This window comes from Carcharodon carcharias, chromosome 9 (assembly GCF_017639515.1).
Source record: "Carcharodon carcharias isolate sCarCar2 chromosome 9, sCarCar2.pri, whole genome shotgun sequence".
NCBI classification, from domain to species: Eukaryota; Metazoa; Chordata; class Chondrichthyes; order Lamniformes; family Lamnidae; genus Carcharodon; species Carcharodon carcharias.
In genome coordinates, this window is record NC_054475.1 from 158123457 (window position 1) to 158147110 (window position 23654).

The following is a 23654-nucleotide window of genomic DNA, read 5'->3' on the forward strand; positions in this document are numbered from 1 at the left end:
TGGATATTTATTCAAAAAAAGAGGAAAAAAATGGGCAGGGCTTTGGGGGATTGTGAGGCGGTGGGGTGGGGGGGGGATGTGGGAGCAGGGCGGAGAGGAGTGAGATAAATTGGAGAATTCTTTCAACTGGCCAGCACATGCACACTGAGCCTCTGTACAGTCAGCATCCATGATTCAGTCTGCACCTTGCTGACTGCGATATGTGTCTTCTTAAAGTTACTTTTGTTTCAGACTCTCATTGAACAACCGGCAAATTAATCAGGTGAGCGGCTAAAACAAACAGTGGTATTACCAACAAAAACAAAAAAATTGCTGGAAAAGCTCAGCAGGTCTGACAGCATCTGTGGAGAGAAAGACAGAGTTAATGTTTCGAGTCCGTATGACTCTTCATCAGAACTAAAGAGCAATAGAAATGTGGTGAAATATAAGCTGTTTAAGGGTGGTTGGACAGGTGAAGCTGGATAGAGGGCCAGTGATAGGTGGAGACAAAGGAGAGATTGCCAAAGATATCATAAACAAAAGGTCAAAGGGGTATTGACGGTGGTGATATTAGCTAAAGGATGTGCTAATGGTGACATTAAAGGTGATCATACAGCAGAGAAGGTTAAGAGGAGATTTTAATGGAGATTTCAAAATTATGAATGGTTTTGTCAGTGAACAAAGGACATAGGTATAGGTTAACTAGTGTAAGAGCCATGGGGAAAATGAGAAAACAATTTTTAACTCTGTGAGTTGTTATGAGCTGGAATGCTCTGAATGGGTGGTGGAAGCAGATTCAACAATAACTTTCAAAAGAAACTTGGGTAAGTAATTGAAGGAGTAAAAGCTGCAAGACTATGTGTGGAATCATCTCAGATTTGCATTAAGTGTGCTGCAATGGCGGCTTTTCATATAGTATTGGCCCAATCCTGCCTCATTAATCATGCATTCCTGGGAAACAGGCTATTTTGATGGTGGGCAGGCTCCAATTTGCCCGCTACACCGTCACTTTGCCACTTCATCATGCAAGTGCAGCAGCACACACATCTCTCAGTGCTTTCATCTCAGGACTGCTGCAAAGAAGACATGGCTCTGAAAGGCAAGAAGACTGCAGCTCCCTGGTTTCGTGACACAACCCTCGAGCACCTCTGGATGCTGTAAAGGCCGCCGTGATGTCCTCTACCCCCGCTCTGGCCGCAGGAGTGACAGCAATATTGCCACTCCGGCTTGGTAGGCGATTGCAGTGGCGATCAGTGCCAATGCTGCACAGAAGAGGTTGGCCATCCAATACAGAGAGAGGAGGAATGATCTCATCCATGCTGCCAGGGTAAGGCAACCATCTCATACCCTAAACTCACACACTCACAACCCCATCCCGCATTCACTGGCATCTCACTGACTGTCAGTTCAAGGGACATCACCACTCACTCTCTCTCACACACACAGCCTCACATCTCCATCTGGCCTCATCTCCTCTGGAGACTGCCTCCTCAGCCCTCCTCAGCCATTTGCACAGACCAACTTGTGCCCCCCTCCACACACCCTGGGATACCCCCCTTTCCCCAGTACAGCCCTCGCCCTGCAGCCTCTTCCCTTGCCTGAGGCCAGTTCTCCCCCTTCTCCAAGTAAGCCCTAGCCCTGCAGCCATTGAAAAGCTGGTCTGGTAGGTAGAGCCCCCCTAAAAGTGCTGTGGTGCTGCCTGTGAAGCCTGGTGCTGATGACTGTGAGTGCTGACCAAAGCACAGTAGTCAAACAAACCGTGAAGTCCCGAGTGAAGTGCAGCTCACTAGGTGCACATCACTTATGTTCAGTTGTAAAACACATCGGTGTACAATCACGTAGACATGCCCAGATGATCCAGTGTGGAGGGATAATTCTGGCGAGCTGGGCTTATAATGACATACAATTGCATATCAATGAAAATCCTGATGTCCGATGGTGGGATACGGGCTTGCCATTGACGGCCAGAGTGGACGATTGCAAACTGGTTTCACAATGTCGTGAAACCAATTATTGGCCTTTGCGCCCTATTATCCGCTGACACTCGCCACCAATAGGCATGGAAAATTCCACCCTATGGGACAAGAGTGGGGGACAGTTGTTCCAAAGAGCCAGCAAAGGTATGATGGGCTGAATGACCTCATTCTGTGTTGTATTATTTTAAAATCCTAGGTCTCTGGGAAGCCATCAGGACCTGAAATTAAGGGCAATTTCCTCATCCTTTGTCTGAACTAACTGCAGTCACCCTATAGTGTCATTGGAGGCTTCCCTTTGGCAACATTATGAGAACCATAACAGAATGTTATCAACATCAAGCTTTTTTTTTAACAAGGCTAAGCAGAGTGCATATAAACCAAAATCTATGAACTGTAATTCAGCTCCTAAAGGTGCTAACGATTTATATAAATTCTGTATTTTAAATGAGTGGTGAGCAACTCTGTAGCAACTTGCTGTTGGAAGGTGTGCTGGGTAAGAACAGGAACCATCTCATTCCAGATTTCCCTTAATTTTTTTTAGAAAAACAATGTTTGATTTCTTAAAAAATGTTTTTCAAATTCCAGTGATGTCAAAAACAGGAGGTCTCTTTCAAAGGTAATACATCCAGCCTTTGGCTTTTTTTGTTAAAAGAAATGTCTACTGGGACATGGTTTCCTTGTTACATCACTTCCTGAGCAATATTTTTCCCTCAACCAATACCAATACTGAAGACTAACAACACAAGAAAGGTCAGGGGACATAATTTAATTCAATTCTTGGAATTTTCCTGCACTCATGCACCAACATTAGGCTAAACTGAAATTGAAATTTGCTTTTATCCCAGGACAGATTCCATATTGCTAGTGTATCATTTCAGTGTCTTGGCCTAATTGCTTAAATTACTGGGAAGGGTAATTAGAGTCACTTAGCCATGACATTAGCTCCACTCAACACAGCAGTCTCAAACACTTCCCATAAAACCAATCTGGTTTAAAAATAATAGCTTTTGGCTTTGTGAAAAAAGATAATTGTGACACAGCTTCCTCACAACATCAATTCCTGGCCAATATTTCTCCCTTAACCAACAGCAAAAACAATGAATAGCAGCACACGGTAAGACAGGAATACAATTCAACCGAATTCTGGAGATCTGCCTGCACTCAATGAAGCAATATCGGACCAAATCGAAATTTATGAAATGTACCAGCTAAAAGGGTGGTGGAAGCTGATTCAGTATTAACTTTCAAAAGGGAATTGGATAAATACTTCAATTATGTTGTATTGTGATGTACATGTACCTTTAAGGGAATGTATCTTAAGCTGTTGTCCATCACTGCCCAGCATGAGACAGGATGTGATGTCTAATCCCATGACTCATGTCCTAAAGGTCAGACATGTCTACATAGCCCCCTTGTTAGCATTGCCTGTTTATAATCTTATCTTGAAAAAAGAACCAACATTTATGTTTTACCAATACTTGCAGTATGATTGGTACATTTGTGATAAACAGGAGAACTCAACAATTAATTAAATTACCTTGGCTCTCCTTCATCTTCATTCAATCCATCTTCATCTTCTTCACTTCCGCTATATTCATATTCAGTTTCATCTAATAATAAGAAGGGATAACGATGAAGCTCAAGTTCAATCTATGATTATTCCTCCGGAGACTGGATTTAATTCTTCTTTTAATTAAGTTTAGGTTTTAATAAGCTGTGTTACCAGTTCTCCATCTCCTATATAGAGTTTGTGTTTTGGAGCAAGTGATGCCAAATTAGGGAGGACTGTTGAATATGAAAAGGCAATCTAAGATCTGTAAAGTCATTTCATAAAATATGTAAATGAATAGCTGCTGGTAAAGTAAATTCAAACGGTAAGTGTAAAGTATTGCACAAAGGAACACAGGATAAAGGCTATAACAAACTTCATGAATGGCATTAAAATAGCTGAGGGTGAAGTCAAAAGAGGTATGGGGGAATGAATGAACTCGACGCTTAACATGTCCAATTCTTAACAAACAAATAGAACATTATATAGTAAAATCAATCGAATAAAATTGGGAGTATTTTAGGACTACATTGGTGCAGTCTTCTGATGAGTCTCTACCTTGACTAATTTGTCTAGTTTCAACCAAAACAACACAAGGTAGCCATTCAAATCCAAGGTGCAATGCAAGGAAGAGCTGAACTCAACATCAGAGGATTGAGTTATCAGGAAAGATTGCAAACATTTGTGCTTTACATCCTTGAGATGGTGCCTTATCCAACTGCATAAGGCAGTAAACAGGATAGAAAAGGTAAATCCAGAGCAGCACTTCATGACAAACCTTAACTGCAGGAAAAGAAGCACAAATTCAAACTTACAAATGACAAATTTAGGACTGAGCCATCACTTCAGGGTCATTACCCTTCAACAGTATGAGAATATTCCCAGAATAAGAAAACAATTGAAAATCTAATCTGATGTATTCGGAGAAAGCTGTATTAATTTTGCTCACTAAATCTACATATTTTGATACAAAGGCTCATTTTCAAAAGTCAGATTAACAACTGCAAAGTAATAATGCTGTATCTGATGAGTGATCTTCTCTTTCAATGCATGCTGTCCTGCTGCACAATTCAATGAATGAAATAAGAGTTAGCCATAAAGACCAAAGAACAGGGCCAGGACATTCCCAACGGTGAGCGGGGGGGTGAGACCCGCTCGCCAACGTGTAAAATGATGCACGGTAATGTCGGGTGGAACTCCCGACGTCACCCCGCCCCATTTAAATCTTCAAGTGGGTGGCGGCTCAGCAGAATCAGCTGTGAGCCTGCCGACCTGTCAATGGCCAACTGAGACCATTGACAGAGTCATTAAAGTAATTAATGGACCTGCCCGTCCAACCTTAAGGTTGGTGCACAGGCTGGGAGCCCTGGAGGGCATTAGAAGAAGCATCAAACCTCATCCACGGGCAGGATGAGGTTTCATGTAGGTTTTTTAAATTTTAATTAAAGTGTTTTTAAAAGTTATGGACATGTCTCAACTCATGTGACAGTGTCACATGAGGGGACATGTCAAGGAATTGTTTCTTTCTCTATTTCCAATTTTTTTTTACAATAGAACCAATCTCCATGAGGCTGCACTTAGCCTCAGGGAGATGAGTGCGCTCTTTCAAGCGCATGCGCGAGAGAGTGCACTCTCGGGTTTAGGGGTTCCCCCCCCTACCACCCGCACAGGGAGCGCACAGCGCTTCCGTGCGGATGTCAAACTGGGCGTGCCTTAACTGGCCCGCCCACGTAAAATGGCGCCACGCTCCCGATCGGGGATTGTGCACCTGCTCTTCAACTCTCCTCCCCCCCACCCTGATGGGGGGAAAATCCTGGCCCAGGGGCTGGATTATTGTATGGGCTCAGGAAGACCCAACCTGCGCACTTCTGTGGCTTCTGAAATGCACACCCACCCCGTGTGTGAATTTTCATACAGGAGTCAGGTTCACTGTGCATTTTGTGAACCACAATGGAATGCGTGAGGAGTGTGGGTGTGGAGGAGGGCCAGTTAGAATGCCCACCTTGGTCCTCCGACACAACAGCCTAGCTCCCAATTATGTTTAAAGGTACCCCAACCCTCGCTCCATTAAACCCCATGACCCCTCAGGTGATTTGTAGCACCCCGTGTCCCATCACACCCCCGCCCACACACAGAGTGGAATCATGGTAATGTCACTGGACTGATAATCCAGAGGCCCAGGCTAATGCTCTGGGGACGCAAGTTCAAATCCCACCAGGGCAGCTAGTCTCAGTAATAGTGACCACGACAACTATCACTGGTTGTCCTTAAAAACCCACCTCATTCAGAAATGTTTGTTCGGGAAGGAAATCTGCTATCCTCAATCGGCCTGGCCTACATGTGACCCACAGCAACGTGGTTGACTCTTAACTACCCTCTGAAATGGCCCATCGAGCCACTCAGTTTAAAGGCAATTAGGGATGAGCAACAAATGCTGGTCCTGCCAATGATGCCCACATCCTGTGAATGAGCAAAGAAAATATTGCCACCCCATGCCACTTGCATGCACCCCCCCCCGCCCATGTATCCTCCATTGCTATTCACACAGAAAGCACTATGTACAGTCCTCATGAGCTATGTAATAGCAATGGGAATTAGTTTAAAATCATTGGAAAAAATTATGGCTCTAGCAACCTAATAAAAACCTGAATTCAAACACACTTTCATTGATACTGCAAAGAAAAAAATTGCCAGGATACTCATGACTCCTCAACAGACCTCTCCCAGTTCTCGTGAGCCCTGCGAAGGTGCGCATTTTTTTTCAGGGTTTCTAAAACCCACGTCACGACACGAAAATATAATGCAAGAGAAAATACAATGTTCCTATGGTCCTCACAAAGGAGACACTGACTTTGGAAGAGATTTTTAAAAATTCATTCTATGGGATTTGTGCATCACTGGCTAGGCCAGCATTTATTGTCCAGCCCTAGTTGTCCTTGAGAAGGCAGTGGTGAGTTGTCTTCTTGAACTGCAGCAGGCCATGTGGTGTAGGTAAACCAACAGTGCTGTTAGGGAGGGAGTTCCAGGATGTTGATGCAGCAACAGTGAAGGAACGCTGATATGTTTCTCAGTCTGGATGGTGTGAGACTCAGAGGGGAACTTCCAGGTGGTGGTGTTCCCATGCACCTGCTGCCTTCGTCCTTCTAGATGGTAGTGGTCATGGGTTTGGAAGGTGCTGTCTAAGGACCCTTGCTGAGTCCTTGCAGTGCATCTTGTAGATGGTACACACTGCTGCTACTGTGCGTCGGTGGTGGAGGGAGTGAATGTTTGTGGATGGGGTGCCGATCAAGCGGGCTGCTTTATCCTGGATGGTGTCGAGCTTCTTGAGCGTTGTTGCAGCTGCACTCATCCAGGCAAGTGGAGAGTATTCCATCACACTCCCGACTTGTGCCTTGTAGACGGGGAACAGGCTTTTGGGAGTCAGGAGGTGAGTTACTCACTGCAGAATTCCTAGCCTCTGACCTGCTCTTTTAGCCACAGTATTGATACAGAATTCAAATGCAGGTGTATTTTGCAAAGCGGGTTTTCCCGACCCATGAAAAGGCCACACGGAAATGGTGCAGGGTCAGGGAGGCAGAGGATAGTAGTTTTTTTTGGAGGAGAAACAAAGTGCAGCATTTTGCATTCAATTCCTGCCTCCATTTGGAGGCAAAAATCCAGCACCAGAACTATAAAATGGGTATTTTTTTCAACGCTGTGCTGTTGATTATTTTAACACATTCAGTTATTATAATGAAAGCAATAGAACGTTATATTGCAAAATCAATCAAATAATCATAGGAGGATTTCCAGACTAGAGTTGTGTAGCCTTTTGGAAACACAGGACAGAAATTCAGGTGATGCACATCTTTCAGACAATTTGGGCATGCTGGAATTTAGAAGTCTTTTTCTTTCATGGGAGGTGGGCACCATTGGCAAGGCCAACATTTGTTGCCCATCCCTAATGTCCCTTGAAGTGAGTGGCTTGCCAGGTCATTTCAGAGGGCAGTTAAAAGTCAACCATATTGCTGTTGGTTTGGTATGATGTATAGGCCAGACCAGGTAAAGATGGCAGATTTCCTTCCCTAAAGGGGAATTAGTGAACTAGGCAGGCTTTTACAACAATGTCATGATCACTATTACTGAGACTAGCTTTATAAGTCTAGATTTATTAATTGAATTTAAATTCCACCAGATGCCATGGTGGGATTTGAACCCATGACCCCAGAGCATTAACCTGGGGATCTGGATTACTAGTCCAGTGACATTACCACTACACCAGCAACCCCCTCCTACATATTAGTGGTTGGGTGAAACTAGAAAACTCCAACTGGAATTGGCAGGAAGAATTGGCACAAAAACATAGGGAATTTGGTACCTTTCTCACCCTTCTTCTTCCTGGTTCTGTCTATATGATCTTTCAGCATAATGCGAACTTGCCGGTCATTCTGTTGATCACGGATGAATGAATGCTTTAGTAGGGTTTCAGTGGTATTTCGATGTAAGTAATTTTTCACCAGGCAATTTTCTACAAAATGAATAAATTTCTTCGACCTGAAACAAAATAAGTAAAGTTCAGTGATAATGGCATTGTTATGTCAAATATATGGATGAGGCCTGCAAGTCCCAGTCGCCACTTGCCTCCCCAAAGACCTTAGGGGAACCATTGGCCCAGCAAAAAATTCTTGATCAACAACAAAAACAGAAAATGCTGGAAAAAAATTCAGCAGGTCTAACAGCATCTGTGGAGAGAAAGACAGAGTTAATGTTTCCAGTTCATACGGACTCGAAACTTTAACTCCGTCTTTCTCTCCACAGACGCTGTTAGGCCTGTTGAGTTTTTCCAGCATTTTCTGCTTTTGTTTCAGGTTTCCAGCATCCGCAATATTTTGTTTTTATCCTCCAAAAAAATCCTCCATGTTTAGTTGAGAACATCTTCCACTGTTACAGGTGGAAAATTCAGCAGGTAGATCAAAGGCTGCTTCACTCGGTCTAGCATCGTCACCTTCTCTCAACCATACCCAAACTGACAGCATTTATAAGGATCCCGTGTGCAATAATCCTCAAGAGATTCACATAATACTATCCATTGCATCTGTCTATTGTTTGAACACTTGTCTTTTGACAAATCCACCCTCTCAGGCAATGCTGAATTGGACTAATTTGATATGTCTCTGTGATGTGTGAAAAAATCCAGCATGAAGAAAATTGTTTGCTAGGGTCTTCTTCATTCAGGCACACTGCTCCCATGCATCCATCCCTTCAAGCACTGCCAAGCGGTTTCTCTTTCTATTCCTTCAAGTGCATTACCAGTTAGTAACTGTAGCTGTAGGGCAACATGTAGCAATTACTGAGACATGCTCCTGCAATTTTCAGGGAGCAGGTCACACTGACCATTAGAGTATCAAGTTGTGCTTGTACAGAACATGACTCACTAGGAATAATCAGTAGACTTGTGTAGCGTGCGGACAAAATGCAATTAAGAAAAATAAAGACCCAGCCAATCTTTCTCGAACGTTGCTGAAAAGAGAGGCGTCTTGCTGAAGCTTTACGTCTTACACTCATCGGGACAAATGCAAGAATGCCAAGTTTCAAACGGTCACAACACAATTTATACTACAGGATAAAAGGGTGCTGATTGGCTGGCAAGTTGATTCTGATTGTCGGAGGCATTTCTATGGAGACAGCAACAGGGAGCTGTAGGCTCCACAAACTCATGGGTAATTCAAAGAAGGCACAAGGCTCGAATATATTCCTTTTGTTTGCAGAGAATGGGCCCCTGCGTATGAATGTATGTTGCTTCTAGCAAACGTAAATGAGCCACTTTATGAGCTTGACTGATTATCTTAAATTAGCTGTTAGTGTGGCTATTAGCGTTTGTCCAGGATTGTTCAGCAAGTGCTGCCCAACTGCAGAATCACATCTAACAGCAGATTTTATTTTGAGGTTTGCGAGTGTGGACTGGTTGAGTACAGTCTGTACTCTGCCTATTGCAAACCGCCGAAGGAACATGCTGTTTTCTCCTGCAGTATAAGTTGTTGGGATAGTTTGGAAATTTGGCATTCTTGTGTTTGTCCTGATGAGTGCAAGATAAAAAGGCTTGGTAACATGTCTCTCTTCACAGCAATATTCAAGTTCTATACGACCAACCTGGAAGGGCCAGATTTTTATTCCCGGGACAGGTACGCAGAGACAGGAGAGTTCCCAGCTCCGCAAACCTGAACTTTAAAAAGGCTGCCCACATTTCTGATTTTCAGTGAGGGGGGTTGGGTGCGGGGGGGGGGGGGGAGGGGGGGGGTGGGGGGTGTGCGCGTGGGGGCAGTTGTGGGGGTGCAGTGGGGGAGGAAGCTGCATTATAAGCTTGGCTAACCGACTCCAGAACAAGTGCAGAGGCTGCTGGCTGCACCTGTGGACTGAGCACAATGTCTGCCTCCACTCTCTGGCACTTTGTTGAATTATAGGTAATACGACTGAAACAACAAACAGCCCTTCAAGCCCTCACCCCTCACCCTCCACACACTCCCTATGCCCCATCCATGCCAACCTGTGCCCCTCATAACCCCTATACCAACCAATGCTCCTCTATCCACTCCCCATGGCCCCCTTTTACCCTCTATGTCAACCCATGCTCTGTACCCACCCCATCATGGCCTTTGTAACCACCCGATGGCCCCTCATATCCCCATGCCAACCTATGCCCCTCTACCAACCCCCATGACTTCTCACACCCTCTATGCCCCCCACTTGCCCATGGCACTTTATAGCTCCTATGCCAACTTAGTGACAAACCATGCCCTCACAGGTAACACCCTTTGTCCTCACCTCCTTCATGCCAACTCACCTAATATCCTTTGACAGTTCTTTGGCATAACTGACAGTTCTTTGACACCTTTTACGGCTTTGATAATTCTTTGACAGCTTTGACAGATCCAATGAGGTTATGTACTTTTTACGCACAATCATGTACAAAGTACATTAACAATCCCAAAGGGTGCCATACCTCTCCAAAAGAGTGCCTTGCCTATCTAAAAAGTTGCCTTACCTCTCCAAATGTGTTCTGGGACCATATACAAAGGGGTACATTACCTCTCTGAAGGGGTACCCTGTCTATCCAAATGAATCCATCAAGTTCAGACCAGCTCTTACCTGGTCTAATCTGCACACTCCTGGTTTCACACTCCTTCCCTACCAAAATCCCACTTCAGCGGAAGCAGCTGGTGATTTAAATGGCCAATTTCCTCCACAAACTGCGCATACACAAACGCCGGCTCAGCTCCACTCCTGTCCCCGTGAAATTAGAACATGCCTTGTTTGATGGCGGGACTTAGGATATCTGGCCTCATCCGCCATTTTTGCCAAATCTGGCCTACAGTCCGACTCTCTCATTTGTTCAACCTTTGCAAATTGATATGAATGTCCCAAAGTTTTCTGGTGGGTGCCCACCATAGTTCCCCATAGCAAGGAAGTGATTGGTCAGTCTGGTATGAAACTCCGTTTTCTTTTAAACAGAAAGCTACCACTCGCCTCATGTGATCATCCTTTAAATAGAAGACGAGTCGACAATTTCTTTAGACTAAAGGAAAGAAAGATTCAACTTTCAGAGTAAAGCATGGATGGGATCTAACTGCCACACAAAGTGCGCAACTCACAAGCTCTTTGTGACAAAATAAGGGCATTTTAGTGGAAGAAGCAGAAGAACAAATCAGCCTAAATGTTCAAAATGGAACCTGATTCAAACGTCAAGTGAGAATCAGCTTTCAATTCTTTGACACTCACTGCTAATCCTGTAAAAGTCAGGAGGATCAAAGACATCAATAACAATAACAATTTATATTTATATCATGCCTTTAACATGTTAAAATATGCCAGGGCTCTTCGCAGGAATGACATAAAGCAAAATTAGACACTGCGCCACATAAGGAGGCATTTGGTCAGATGGCCAAAAGTGTGGTCAAACAGGTAGGTTTTAAGGAGAGTCTTAAAGGAAAAAAATGAGTAGAGAGTCAGCGAGGTTTATGGAGAGAATTCCAGAGCTTAAGGGCCTAGGCTACTGAAGGCACAGCCGCCTATAATGTAACGATTAAAATCGGGGATGCTCAAGAGGCCAGAATTAGAGATGCGCAGCTATCTCGGAAAGTTGTGGGCTGGAGGAGATTACAGAGATATGGTGGGGCGAGGCCAGAGGGGGGATTTGAAAACAAGGATCAGAATTTTAGAATCAAAGTGCTGCTTGACTGGGAGCCAATGTAGGTCAGTGAGCACAGGGGTGATAGTTGAATGGGAATAGCATGAACTTTGAAGGAGGCAGCAGAGTTCTCAGTCCAGCAACATTTATTGGGATACAACATGCAAAGCATCCTTAATCCCAACAAATATATCTGGGACACAACTTAAAATATGGTCCCAGCACCAACAAGTTAACACCTTTGATATAGAATTGCAATTCTTCAGTTTTCAGGAATGCAAGATTGTTTTTTGGATACAGGGCTGCTGCATATGCATCTGTCCATGACAGTGGTGGTAGGAGTCACCACCGCATTGTCCTTGTGGAGACAAAGTACCGCCTTCATATTGAGGATACCCTCCATCGTGCTGTGCGGCACTACAACTGTGCTGTGTGGGATAGATTTTGAACAGATCTAACAACTCAAGAATGGGCATCCATGAAGTGCTCTGGGCCATCAGCAACAGAATTGTACTTGAACACAATCTGTAACCTCATGGCCCAGCATGTCCCCCACTCTACCATTACCACCAAGCCAAGGCGCTGGTTCAATTAAGAGTCCAGGAGGGCATGACATGAGCAGCACCAGGCATACCTAAAATGAGGTGTCAACCTGGTGTAGCTACAACATAGGGCTACTTGCTTGCCAAACAGCATAAGCAGCAAGTGATAGACAGAGCTAAGCGATCCCACAACCAATGGATTAGATTTAGATTCTGCAGTTCTGCCAAATCCAGTTGTGAATGGTGGTGGATAATTGAACAACTCACTGGAGTAGGAGGCTCCACAAATATCCCCAACCTCAATGCTGGGGGAGCCCAGCACATCAGTACAAAAGATAAGGCTGAAGCATTGACAACAATTTTCAGCCAAAAGTGCCAAGTAAATGGATCCATCTCAGTCTCCTCCAGAGATCCCCAGCATCACAGATGCCAGTCTCCAGCCAATTTGATTCACTCCATGTGATATCAGGAAACGGCTGAAGGCACTGGATACTGTAAAGGCTATGGGCCCTGACAACATTCCAACAATAGTACTGAAGACTCCAAAACTTGCCACGCCCCTAGCCAAGCTGCTGCAGTACAGCTACAACACTGGCATCTACCCGGCAATATGGGAAATTGCCCAGGTATGTCTTGTACACAAAAAGCAGGACAAATCCAACCTGACCAATCACTGTCCAATCAGTGTACTCCCTATCATCAGTAAAGTGATGGAAGGGGTTATCATCAGTGCTATCAAGTGGTACTTGCTTAGCAATAACCTGCTCACTGGAGGTTACCATTGACCAGAAGTTGAACTGGACAAGCTATATAAATACTGGGTCTACAAGAGCAGTGCGGACGCTAGGGATCCGCTCTGAATAACTCGCCTTCTGACTCCCCAAAGTCTGTCCACCATCTGCAAGGCATAAGTCAGGAGTTTGATGGAATATTCTCCACTTGCCTGGATGAGTGCAGCTCCAACAACAATCAAGAAGCTTGACACTGGCCAGGACAAAGCAGCCGCTTGATTGGCATCTCAATTCCACCACCAGTGGCAGCAGTGTGTACCATCTACAAGATGCACTGCAGGAACTCACCAAGGCTCCTTAGACAGCAACTTCCAAACCCACAATCTCTATCATCCAGAAGGACGAGGGCAGCAGACACACGGGAACACCACCACCTGGAAGTTCCTCTCTAAACACGCACCATCCTGACTTGGAAATATATCATCGTTCCTTCACTGTTGCTGGGCCAAAATCCTGGAATTCCCTCCCTAACAGCACTGTGGGTGTACCTACACCACATGGACAGCAGCAGTTCAAGAAGGCAGCTCAACACCACCTTTTCCAGGGCAATTAGGGAGGGTAATAAATGCTAGCCTAGTCAGTGACACCCACATCCCATGAATGAATTAAAAAAATGTGTGTTGTTGAATGTTGGAGTCTTTGGTTTCTTATGTTGGCCCTTTCAAGACTCATGCCATCAACTGGAAACTCTTTTGAGTAACTGTAACAATAACTGGGCTTTCAACTGACCAGGAAATCTGGTTATCTTCCTACACTCTGCCAAACCTGTGCATTCCTCCAATTTTGACTTCTTATGTGTCCTTTGATTTTCATTGCTTCACCATTGGCTGTCATGCCTTCAACTGTCTAGACCCTAAGCTCTGGAATTCCCGCCCTAAACATCTCTGCACCTCTAGCTCTTTCTCCTCCTTTAAAGTACTCCTTATGCCTACCTCTTTGACAATGCTTTTGGTCACCTATCCTAACACCCCTTCCATGGATCAATGTGAAATTTCGTTCGATAACACTCCTGTGAAGTGCCTTGGGATGTTTTGCAATGTTAAATACCCTGTAAACATGCAAGTTATTGTCGCTTGAAAGATCAATCAAAGTTAAGAAACAAAATGGCTGAGAAACAAGTCTTGTTACTCCTTTCCCCAACAGTTATAGGAGCATCTTTGTTACCATATGTGACACAACCTCGTTTTAGACTGCAATATTATTAAAATTGGGCGCACTGATGAAGAACTGGAAACGCATCATGGGAAAGTGTGATATGGTTTCAAGGGTAAGTTATGAGGGCAGGTTGTATAAACCTGAGAGTTGATCATAGAGGGGTAATCTGATTGGATTGTTTAAAATGCTGAATGCATTTAATAGGATTTCCTTATTGCAGAAAAAAAAGGGTCTTTAACTTAAAAGTAGAGCCAGGCCATTTTGGAAGGAAATCAGGGAGCACTTTTTCCCAGGATTCTGACATTCAGCAACAAGTATGCCTTGCATCCAGGAAACAATCTTGCATCCCTGAAAACTGAAATATTGTAACACTTATCGAGGATGTTAACATTTTGGTGCTGGGACCATATTTAAAGCAATATCCCAGCAATTATTTGTTGAGATTAAAGATGCTCTGCACGTTGTATCCCTCAAAGCTCATGTTATTATCATTCAAATGGATGGTAGAGTTCTCAACTCCAGCTTCCAAAAAGGAATGCTAGTGGAATTGGAGGTTTTCAAGACTGAAATTGCAGAATATGGAGCTAAGGTGGGTAAATTGAGTTGACACAGATCAGTCATGATCTAACTGAATGGAGAAACAGTCTCGATGGTCTGAAGGGCCAACTCCTATTCCTATGTTCCTATCTCGGCAATCAAGAGGGCATTAGATGATTATTTGAATAGAAAGAATGTGCAGGGGGTATGGGGAAAAGGCAGGGCAATGACACAAGGTCATAATGCTGATTTCGAGAGCTGGCACGGAAACGATGGGCCAAATGGCCTCCTTCTTTGTTGTTAAAATTCCATGATTCTGTGACCGCTGTACAGGAATTACCTTGAGCAATGTTATGGAACGAACACCAACCACATTTGTGTCAAATTCCTCTCTCTGCTATTTTAATGGAGACATTGATTTAAAAGAAGCAGCTCAATATCTCTGTTAAAATTATGGCAAGAAACATTTGTTATAAACTCTTCACGCATTTGAATGATAAATTTGCTGACACTAGCTTGCAGATTTTATTATTAAGTCATGTTATCAGACAAGGTTTATTTTTACCACTGTATTTGAAAATACAAGTATAAATCTCTGTCTAAATCACACTTGATGGTTTAAACCCATGATTTAATTCAGGCTTCTTATAAAAGTCATGAACAAAATGACAATCCTTAAACGTACAGTAATACATAATTAATATAATAAATCTGCACATCATCTTAAATTTCTAAATTTAGATTATTCTAGCTCTAAAGTTTATTATTCATAACTATAAAAAATGCTACAGTAATTAAAAAAGTTCATTAAGAAAGAGACTCAGGCATAAAAATTTCCCCGAGGCAAACTATCTCCCTGAAATCACTGTACTCTAATTACATTTTCAAAAGAGGAAGTGTGGCCTCGATGTACCTCTACATCTTTACAGAAGTTGTTGATTACAATAAAAAGGGAACAGATTCACAGGGAAACAAGAAAAGCGTGACTTATTCAGACCCAAAAAGTGCACTGCCTATTGGCTAATCCAAGAAAGGAAGAAAGAAAGACTCGCATTCATATCGCACCGTTCAAGACCTCAAGATGTCTTGAAGCACTTCACAACCAATAAAGCAACAGCTAATTTAGGCACAACAAGGTCCCATGAACAGCAATCTGGACGTGATATGATCATCTGTTTAAGTGGTGTTGGTTGAGGGCTAAAAATTGACTAGGGCACCAGGGAGAACTCCCCTGCCCTTCTGCATAACGGTGCCATGGGATGTTTACCTCCATCTCAGAGGCCTCAGTTTAATGTCTCATCTGAAGCATGGCACCTCCAACTGTGCATTGCACTGGAGTGTCAGCCTGGATTTTGTCCTCCAGTCTTTGGTGTTGGACATGAACTCACAACCTGCTCCCTCAGAGGTGAGAGTGTTTTACACTGAGCCACTGCTGAGAGCTAAGGCTGCAACAAGGCCAATTTAAGGGGAGTCATGGATATATTAACAGTGTCCATGCTTTTCTGTTTGGTCTTGGAACTCAAACAGATAATTATAAATAAAACGGAAGCAATGAAGGTCTTCTTTCAGAAAGGGGCGTATCAGGTGAAACAATCCATTCCAAATCATTGGCTTTACCACGTGCGAGAAGCTCTGTAGGATTTCAGTCAGGTTGTGTCTTGGCAAATCAGGGTCAAGCAATACTCTATTCATCATGGCTCACTTGAACGGCACCTCTTAACAACGAAGCAGCTGTGCACCTCACACAGCACCCACTTTTGCCTTCCGACTTATAAGAAATTTAGACTTGCCAATAGATGTGATACCAGACTGTAAATGTCAAATTGAGTGCAAGAGTTAAAGGTGAAGGCGGTAGGCAGTGACTGATCTAGCTGCATTTTCACTGTGTCACTGATGTATGGGTTGCAATTGAGCAAGCTGAGACAGTAACAGGCTTCAGCTGCCCATAATGACAAGAACAAATAGCACAACCATGAGCAACTTCCTATTTCAATTTCAATAGTGGCAACTTTCCTTTAAGGTAAATAATAGCTCAAGAGCGCTACGAGTTTCACAAAAACTATTCTCCAGCTGTTCCAACCAAACGTAACACATCGTCGGGAAAGTCAGGCTTTGGTAATAGTATAAATGACTAAAGAAAGCAAAGCACCTTAATGTCCATAAACTCCTTATCATGTCCTCAGGATGTCTCAGAGTGTTTTACAGCCAGTGAATAGCTTTGGAAATGTAGTTATCAATGCTACCTGAGCACTCACAGCATCCAATTAAGCATGGCAAGGAGCCATCAAATAAGAAGAATGGACAATTAATCTGTTTTCTTCTTTTGAGAGTGTTGGCTAAGGGAAGATATTTGGCTCCAACACCAAGAGATGGCCCTGCTCTTCCTCTACTGGGATCGTTCCTATCTGTCTGACCTGGTGGATGGGACCTTGGTTTACGTTTTCCTCTGAAAGTTTACACCACCAACAATGCAGCACCCCTACAGTGTCTTGCTGAACAGTCAGCCTAGGTTAGAGAGCTGGGCTTCAATACATATTCCTTGAACACAAAAGCGATTGTGTTACTAACTGAGCCAAATTGACACTTCAGGGTTGATTTTTCCAGGTTACATGAAAAACAACCCTTGGAAATAGCAAAACAATCTTGAGTGTGGTTTGCAGCCAGTCTCTAAAAATTCTTCTCCAATGTTAGAACTAAATGTTTAATTGGGCAAAGTTTGAGAGGTGGCCCAGCACTCAACATTTGTGATTTAAATTCAAATTCAGCCCAGATTGGTCGAGTGGAAGGTTTCCCTAGCTGCTTACTGCACGGTTTTTATTTGAAATGGATCTGGGTGTTATTGGTTCAGTTCTAAATTGGCGTGGCTCCAACACAAAGTCAAATGTGACTCCAAGTTGGCTATCTCACTCAGGCCATAGGATGGCAGAGATAGGAAAAAAAGATGCAGAAAGGCTTGCACTGATGAACCTGGGGCTGAAACACATAATTGGGTCAGAGCATCTGCTGCTTTTGCTGCTGCTACTTGTAGCTACTCCTACCAGGAGATCTGCTGTCACGGTATGTCACACTTGTCTGTTTTGCTCCATCCTCACACACCTGAAACCGCTCTGTGACATCCATCATCCCCAGCTACACCACTATCTGCTGCCCTCCACTTTGCCCTTGTAGTAATCTGATAAGTAATATACCTTTAAGGCAAATGTTGTAATGTAAGATCACATGATCTTGATACCCAATAGCAGAGTAGCGCGGGCTACTGTAGTCAGTAGTCTTGAGTTAGGGTCTGAAGAGTAAAGACAGTGTTTTGAGTTGTAAGCACACAACTGTAGCTGCTGAATTCCTTTTGCAAATAAACAGAATATGTTTCCTCTGAGAACGGTCTACAGATCTTAAGATAAAAGCAAAATACTACAGATGCTGGAAATCTGAAACAAAAACAAAAATAGCTGGAAAAACTCAGCAGGTCTGACAGGATCTGCGGAGAGGAACACAGTTAACGTTTCTAGTCTGTATGACTCTTCAACAGAACTAAGGAAAGATAGAAATAAGGTGAAATATAAGCTGGTTGGGGGGGGGTGGGACAGGTAGAGCTGGATAGAGGGCCAGTGATGGGTGGAGACAAAGAAGAGATTGCCAAAGATGTCATAGACAAAAGGACAAAGGGGCGTTGTCTACCGATCTTCTTTGTCTTGGTACCAATTTGTTCACCCTGAAGGAAGCGTACAATCCGGATCCTTTAGCCCCAGCAAACCAGGACCCTGGATCCAGAGCCCTCTAGGGGAGATCGCTGTCGTTTTTCAGTTCTGATCTAATGGCCGAAGTACTGACATTTTCTTTTCTGGATGTCACTTTTGAGAGTTCTTTTTGCTCCTGCTATTTCGAGTACCTCTTCATTTGTCTTGTGGTCTGTATATGGAATTTTTCATACATCTCAGCATCCAACATTTCAAAGGCCTCTATTTTCTCCCAGAGAACTTTATTTATTGTTCAGGCATGTGGGAACCTAGCTATTTAAAAATAATTGGGTGAATGCTATCACTAAAAGAGCAGCGGAAAGAAATTCAGAGGAAAGTTTTGATCTTTCGTACAAGAGCTTAAGAAATAGGAGCAGATCCTTTGAGCCAGCACCACTCATAACCCACGGCATAATGTCAGGGGCTTGGTTTTATTTTTTACTTGCACAAAATTAGCAGTTTGTGTGCTTTTCAGGTGGCCAGTAAGTCACTGTGGGAACATAGGAACAGGAGTAGGCCATTCAGCCCCTCAAACCTGTTCCACCATTCATTGCTGATCCCTATCATAACTCTTTGGCCTCAGATATGCTTAATGCGCTTCCCTAACAAAAAATCTATCAATCTCAGTGCTGAAACTTTCAATTGACTCCCAGCCCCAACAGCTTATTGAGGGAGGAAGTTCCAGGTTTCCACTACCTTCTGTGTGAAGAAGTGCTTCCTGATATCCGTCCTGCACAGTCAAATGCTCATTTTGAGATTATGGGCTCATTAACATACGTGATTCATTTCTACTCCAATGTAATATTGGACATTTATACCAGTCTTACCATTTTTTTGATTTCAACTTGGGTGGAGAATTCCGTGGAATAAGAAAAAGTGCTCTCATTGGATGCATATCGCAGAGCGCTGGAAAAGAGTAAAAGGGGTGGATTTTACAAGTGAAGGAGCAACAAATATGATTAATAACTTTTCCAGTGTGACAAATAATTCAGAACTCTGCTAAGTACAGCTGGGGTACACATGGTTACAAATTGGTATCAGGATCAGTCAATACCATTAAGAATAAGTTTCATTACACAAACTCACGACGTTCAATGTGTTGTCGAACAAAAACTAGAGTATTGCTCACAATGGATTTATCCCAACAGAGGTCTTTACTATTATGGAGAGTTTGATAGGGTATACATAAAGAATATGGGCCAGATCTTCTGATGCCAACAGGGGCAAACATTGATACATCTGCTGCTGTTGTGCTTTAGGACCCATCGGGAGTCCTGACCTGTGTTCACCTGCGACAATTGCCCATGAAGTTTAAACTTCCAATGGGCTGATTTGCATTGCCCGGGACACAATGAGAATGTCTGTGAAGCTGATCTCAGTGTCAAAAACTTGGGCTAGTTGCACATCACATACCCAGACACTTAAACCAGTATTGTTTCGGTGTGTAATCCCTGGTTTAAATCAGTGATAAGCAGTGGAAATCAACCCACCATCTCCCACACATGCTTCCAAACTCGACTGCCCATCCTCTCTGAACCAATAGCTCACCCCCCCCACTCGCCAACTGCCCATCCCCCTGACCTGACTGCTCACGCCCACAAGAACCCATCTACCCGCTCGCTCACATACCCACCCACTTACTCACACACCCACTCTCTCATACACTCATCTACTCACTCACTCACACACCCACCCGCTCTTGCATTCACCCATTCACCCACCCGTCCACACACTCACCAACCTGCTCGTTCATTCACCCACTCACTCACTCACCTGCTCACTCACTCCCCCACTCACTCATTCACCCGCTCACTCACTCACCCGCTCACTCACTCACCCGCTCACTCACTCAACCGCTCACTTACTCACCCGCTCACTCACTCACCCGCTCACTCACTCACCCGCTCACTCTCTCACCCGCTCACCCACTCACCCGCTCACTCACTCACCCGCTCGCTCATCCACTCACCCACTCACTCATCCACTCACCCACTCACTCATCCACTCACCCACTCACTCATCCACTCACTCACTCATCCACTCACTCACTCACCCACTCACTCACTCATTCACTCACTCACCCACGCACCCACAGACTTGTTCACTCATTCGCCCACTCGCTCACACGCTCGCCCAATCACACACTCGTCCATTCATTCACTCAGCCGCTCACTCATCCACCCCCTCATTCACTCACCCACTTACTCATCCACCCCCTCATTCACTTACCCACTCACTCATCCACCCCCTCATTCACTCACCCACTCACTCATCCAGCCCCTCATTCACTCACCCACTCACTCATCCACCCCCTCATTCGCTCACTTACCCACCCACTACCCAGCCATCTGCTCTCCCATCCAGCCAACCACTCACTTACTTCTCCACTGAAACCCTTTAAGAACTTGAAAAGCTTAATTTAACTTGGCAGCTGTTGTGGTTAAAAAAAATAGGGGCGTATCCTCTCTGCTACTCTGCTTTGCTGTCTGAACTCAAGCCTCGCTGCTGCAGCTGGGACAGGAAGATACAGCTGCAAAGACGCAGAAAGGTAAGTTTGCAGTTATCTGCACAGTCAGCGGTGATATCTTCAGCATCGCCACTGACCGTAAGATCCGGGCCATTGTTTCACTTGTAGGGAAGTCCAAAATGAGGTGGCACAGGTATAAAATAGCAATTAAGGAATCCAGTAGGGAATTCAGGAGGAACTTCTTTACCCAAAAGAATGGTTCGAATGTGGAACTGATGACCACAGGAAGCAGTTCAGGTGAATAGCATTGATGTACTTAAGGTAAAAAAATACATGCAGAAGAAAGGAGTAGAAGGATATGCTGAGAGGGTGAGATGGGCTCTTTGAGGAGCAAATGGGCCAAATGGCCTGTTTCTGTGCTGCTATGTCATTGTAATGCAATTAGATTCTCAAGCTTTATAAATCCATGACAGCCCTTCTATAACTCACAAAAACCACTTAATTGCCCACCAGCCATTAAATGCAACTTGAAAAACACGACTTACGAGGGGCCCCTTCTGCCATTTCAATCGCCGTGATTCCCAATGACCACACGTCACTCTGTTAGGAAAGAAATAACATATAAAGAATGATAAGTCAAACATTTTAATTAGGAGCAAGATAATAGAAATGAAGGGTAAACGGAGGTCATCATCACACAGCAATTAACACGTGATTCCCCTCAATCATGGAGGCTGAGCTAGCTAAAGTGTGAACAATGAGACATCAATCACTGTGAATTCAGGAGATGTACTTGAACAAAATGGGAATACCCCATAAACTTGGTAGCTCAATTCAGTCTCCACAAGAACACAAGAATTGGAGGAGGAGTAGGTCATTTGGCCCCTCAAACCTGTTCTGCCATTTGATCAGGTTTGATAAGACCATGGCTGACTTGACTGTGATCTCAACTCCATTTCCAGTCTGCCCCCATAACTCTTGACTCCCTTGTTGATCAAAAACCTAACTGGCACAACCCTGAATATGTTCAATGACCCAGTCTCCAATCTCTCTGGGGAAGAGAATTCCATAGACTGATGACTCTCTGAGAGGAAAAGATTTCTCCTCATCTCAGTCTTCAATGGGAGGCTCCTTATTTTTAAACTGTGTCCCCTAGTTCTAGACTCGTCACAAGGGGAAACACTCTCTCAGCATCTAGTCTCTCAAGTCTCCTTATAATCTTATATGTTTCAGTAAGATCACCTCTCATTCTTAGAAACTACAATGGGTCTAGGCCCAACCTGCTTACCCTTTCCTCATTAGATAGGAATCAGTCAAGTGAATCTTCTCTGAAATGCTTTTAATGCTATTATGTCCTTTCTTAAGTCAGGGGACTAAAACTGTACACAGTATTCCAGGTGCAGTCCAACTAAGGCCCTGCACAGCACATACTTAATTCCCCTTGTAATAAACACCAAAATTCCATTTGCCTTCCTAACCACTTGCTGTACCTGCATACTAACTTTTTTGTGATTCATGTACAGGATACCCAGATCCCTCTGTACTGTAGAGCGCTGAAGTCTCTCTCCATTTAAATAATATGTTGCTTTTCTATTCTTCCTGCCAAAGTGGCCAAGTTCACATTTTCCCACATCATACTCCATCTTCCAAACTTTTGCCAACCCACTTAATCTAAGTAAATCCCTTTGTAGACTCTTTATGTCCTCCTTGTAACTTACTTTCCTACCTATCTTGGTGTCATCAGCAAATTTAGCAACCATACATTCAGTCCCTTCATCATTGATATAGATTGTAAATAGCTGAGGATCCAGCACTGACTGATGTCTGTGGTACTTCACTAGTAACAGCTTGCCAACCTGAAAATGACCCATTTATCCCGCCTCTCTGTTTCCTGTTAGCTAACCAATCCTCTATCCATGTTAATATGTTACCCCCTGTGATTTTGTTCAGTAACCTTTGATGTGATGCCTTATCAAACTTCTAGCCAGTACATGTTTTTTTTATCCATTCACAGGATCTGGGCTTCACTGCCTGGGTCAGCATTTATTGCTCATTCCTAGTTGCCCTCGAGAAGATGGTGGTGAGCTGTCTTCTTGAATTGCTGCAGTCCACCCACAGTGCTGTTAGGAAGGGAGATCCAGGGTTTTGACCCAGGGCCAGTGAAGGAACAGTGATATATTTCCAAGTCAGGATGGTGAATGACTTGTAGGGGAAATTCTAGGTGGTGGTGTTCCTATCTATCTGCTGCTCTTGTCCTTCCAGCTGGTTGTGGTCATGGGTTTGGAAGGTGCTATTGAAGGAGACTTGGCGAACTCCTGCAGTGCAGCTGGTAGATGGTATACACTGCTGCTGCTGTGCGTCAGTGGTGGAGGGAGTAAATGTTTGTGGATGTGGTGCCAATCAAGCGGGCTGCTTTTTCCTGGATGGCGTCAAGCTTCTTGAGTATTGTGGGAGCTGCACTCATCCAGGGCAAGTGGGGAGTATTCCTCACACTCCTGACTTGTGCCTTGTAGTGGTGGACGGGATTTGGGGATTCAGGAGGTGGGTTACTCGTCACACGATTCCTAGTCTCCAACCTGCCCTTGTAGCCACAGTATTTATGTGGCTAGTCCAGTTCAATTTCTGGTCAATGGTACCCCCCAAGGTGTTGAAAATGGAGAATTCAGTGATGGTAATGCCATTGAACATCAAGGGGCGATGGTTGGATTCTGTCTTGTTAGAGATGATCATTGCCTGACACTTGTGTGGCACAAATGTTAC

The 23654-nt window shown here is 44.0% G+C and overlaps 1 protein-coding gene across 7 annotated transcripts in view; it reads right to left on the reverse strand.

Annotated features, from left to right (window-relative positions):
- Positions 1–23654, reverse strand: part of si:zfos-2326c3.2 (mitogen-activated protein kinase kinase kinase kinase 4) — a 280244-nt gene that overhangs the window by 123020 nt on the left and 133570 nt on the right. For all 7 annotated transcript variants that reach the window (XM_041195370.1, XM_041195371.1, XM_041195368.1 and 4 more), the window contains 4 exons: positions 21440–21494; positions 19255–19333; positions 7862–8037; positions 3493–3565 (listed from right to left, as the gene is read on the reverse strand). In XM_041195370.1, coding sequence (XP_041051304.1) covers positions 3493–3565; positions 7862–8037; positions 19255–19333; positions 21440–21494 — 383 coding nt within the window. The remainder of the gene's footprint in view (positions 1–3492; positions 3566–7861; positions 8038–19254; positions 19334–21439; positions 21495–23654) is intronic.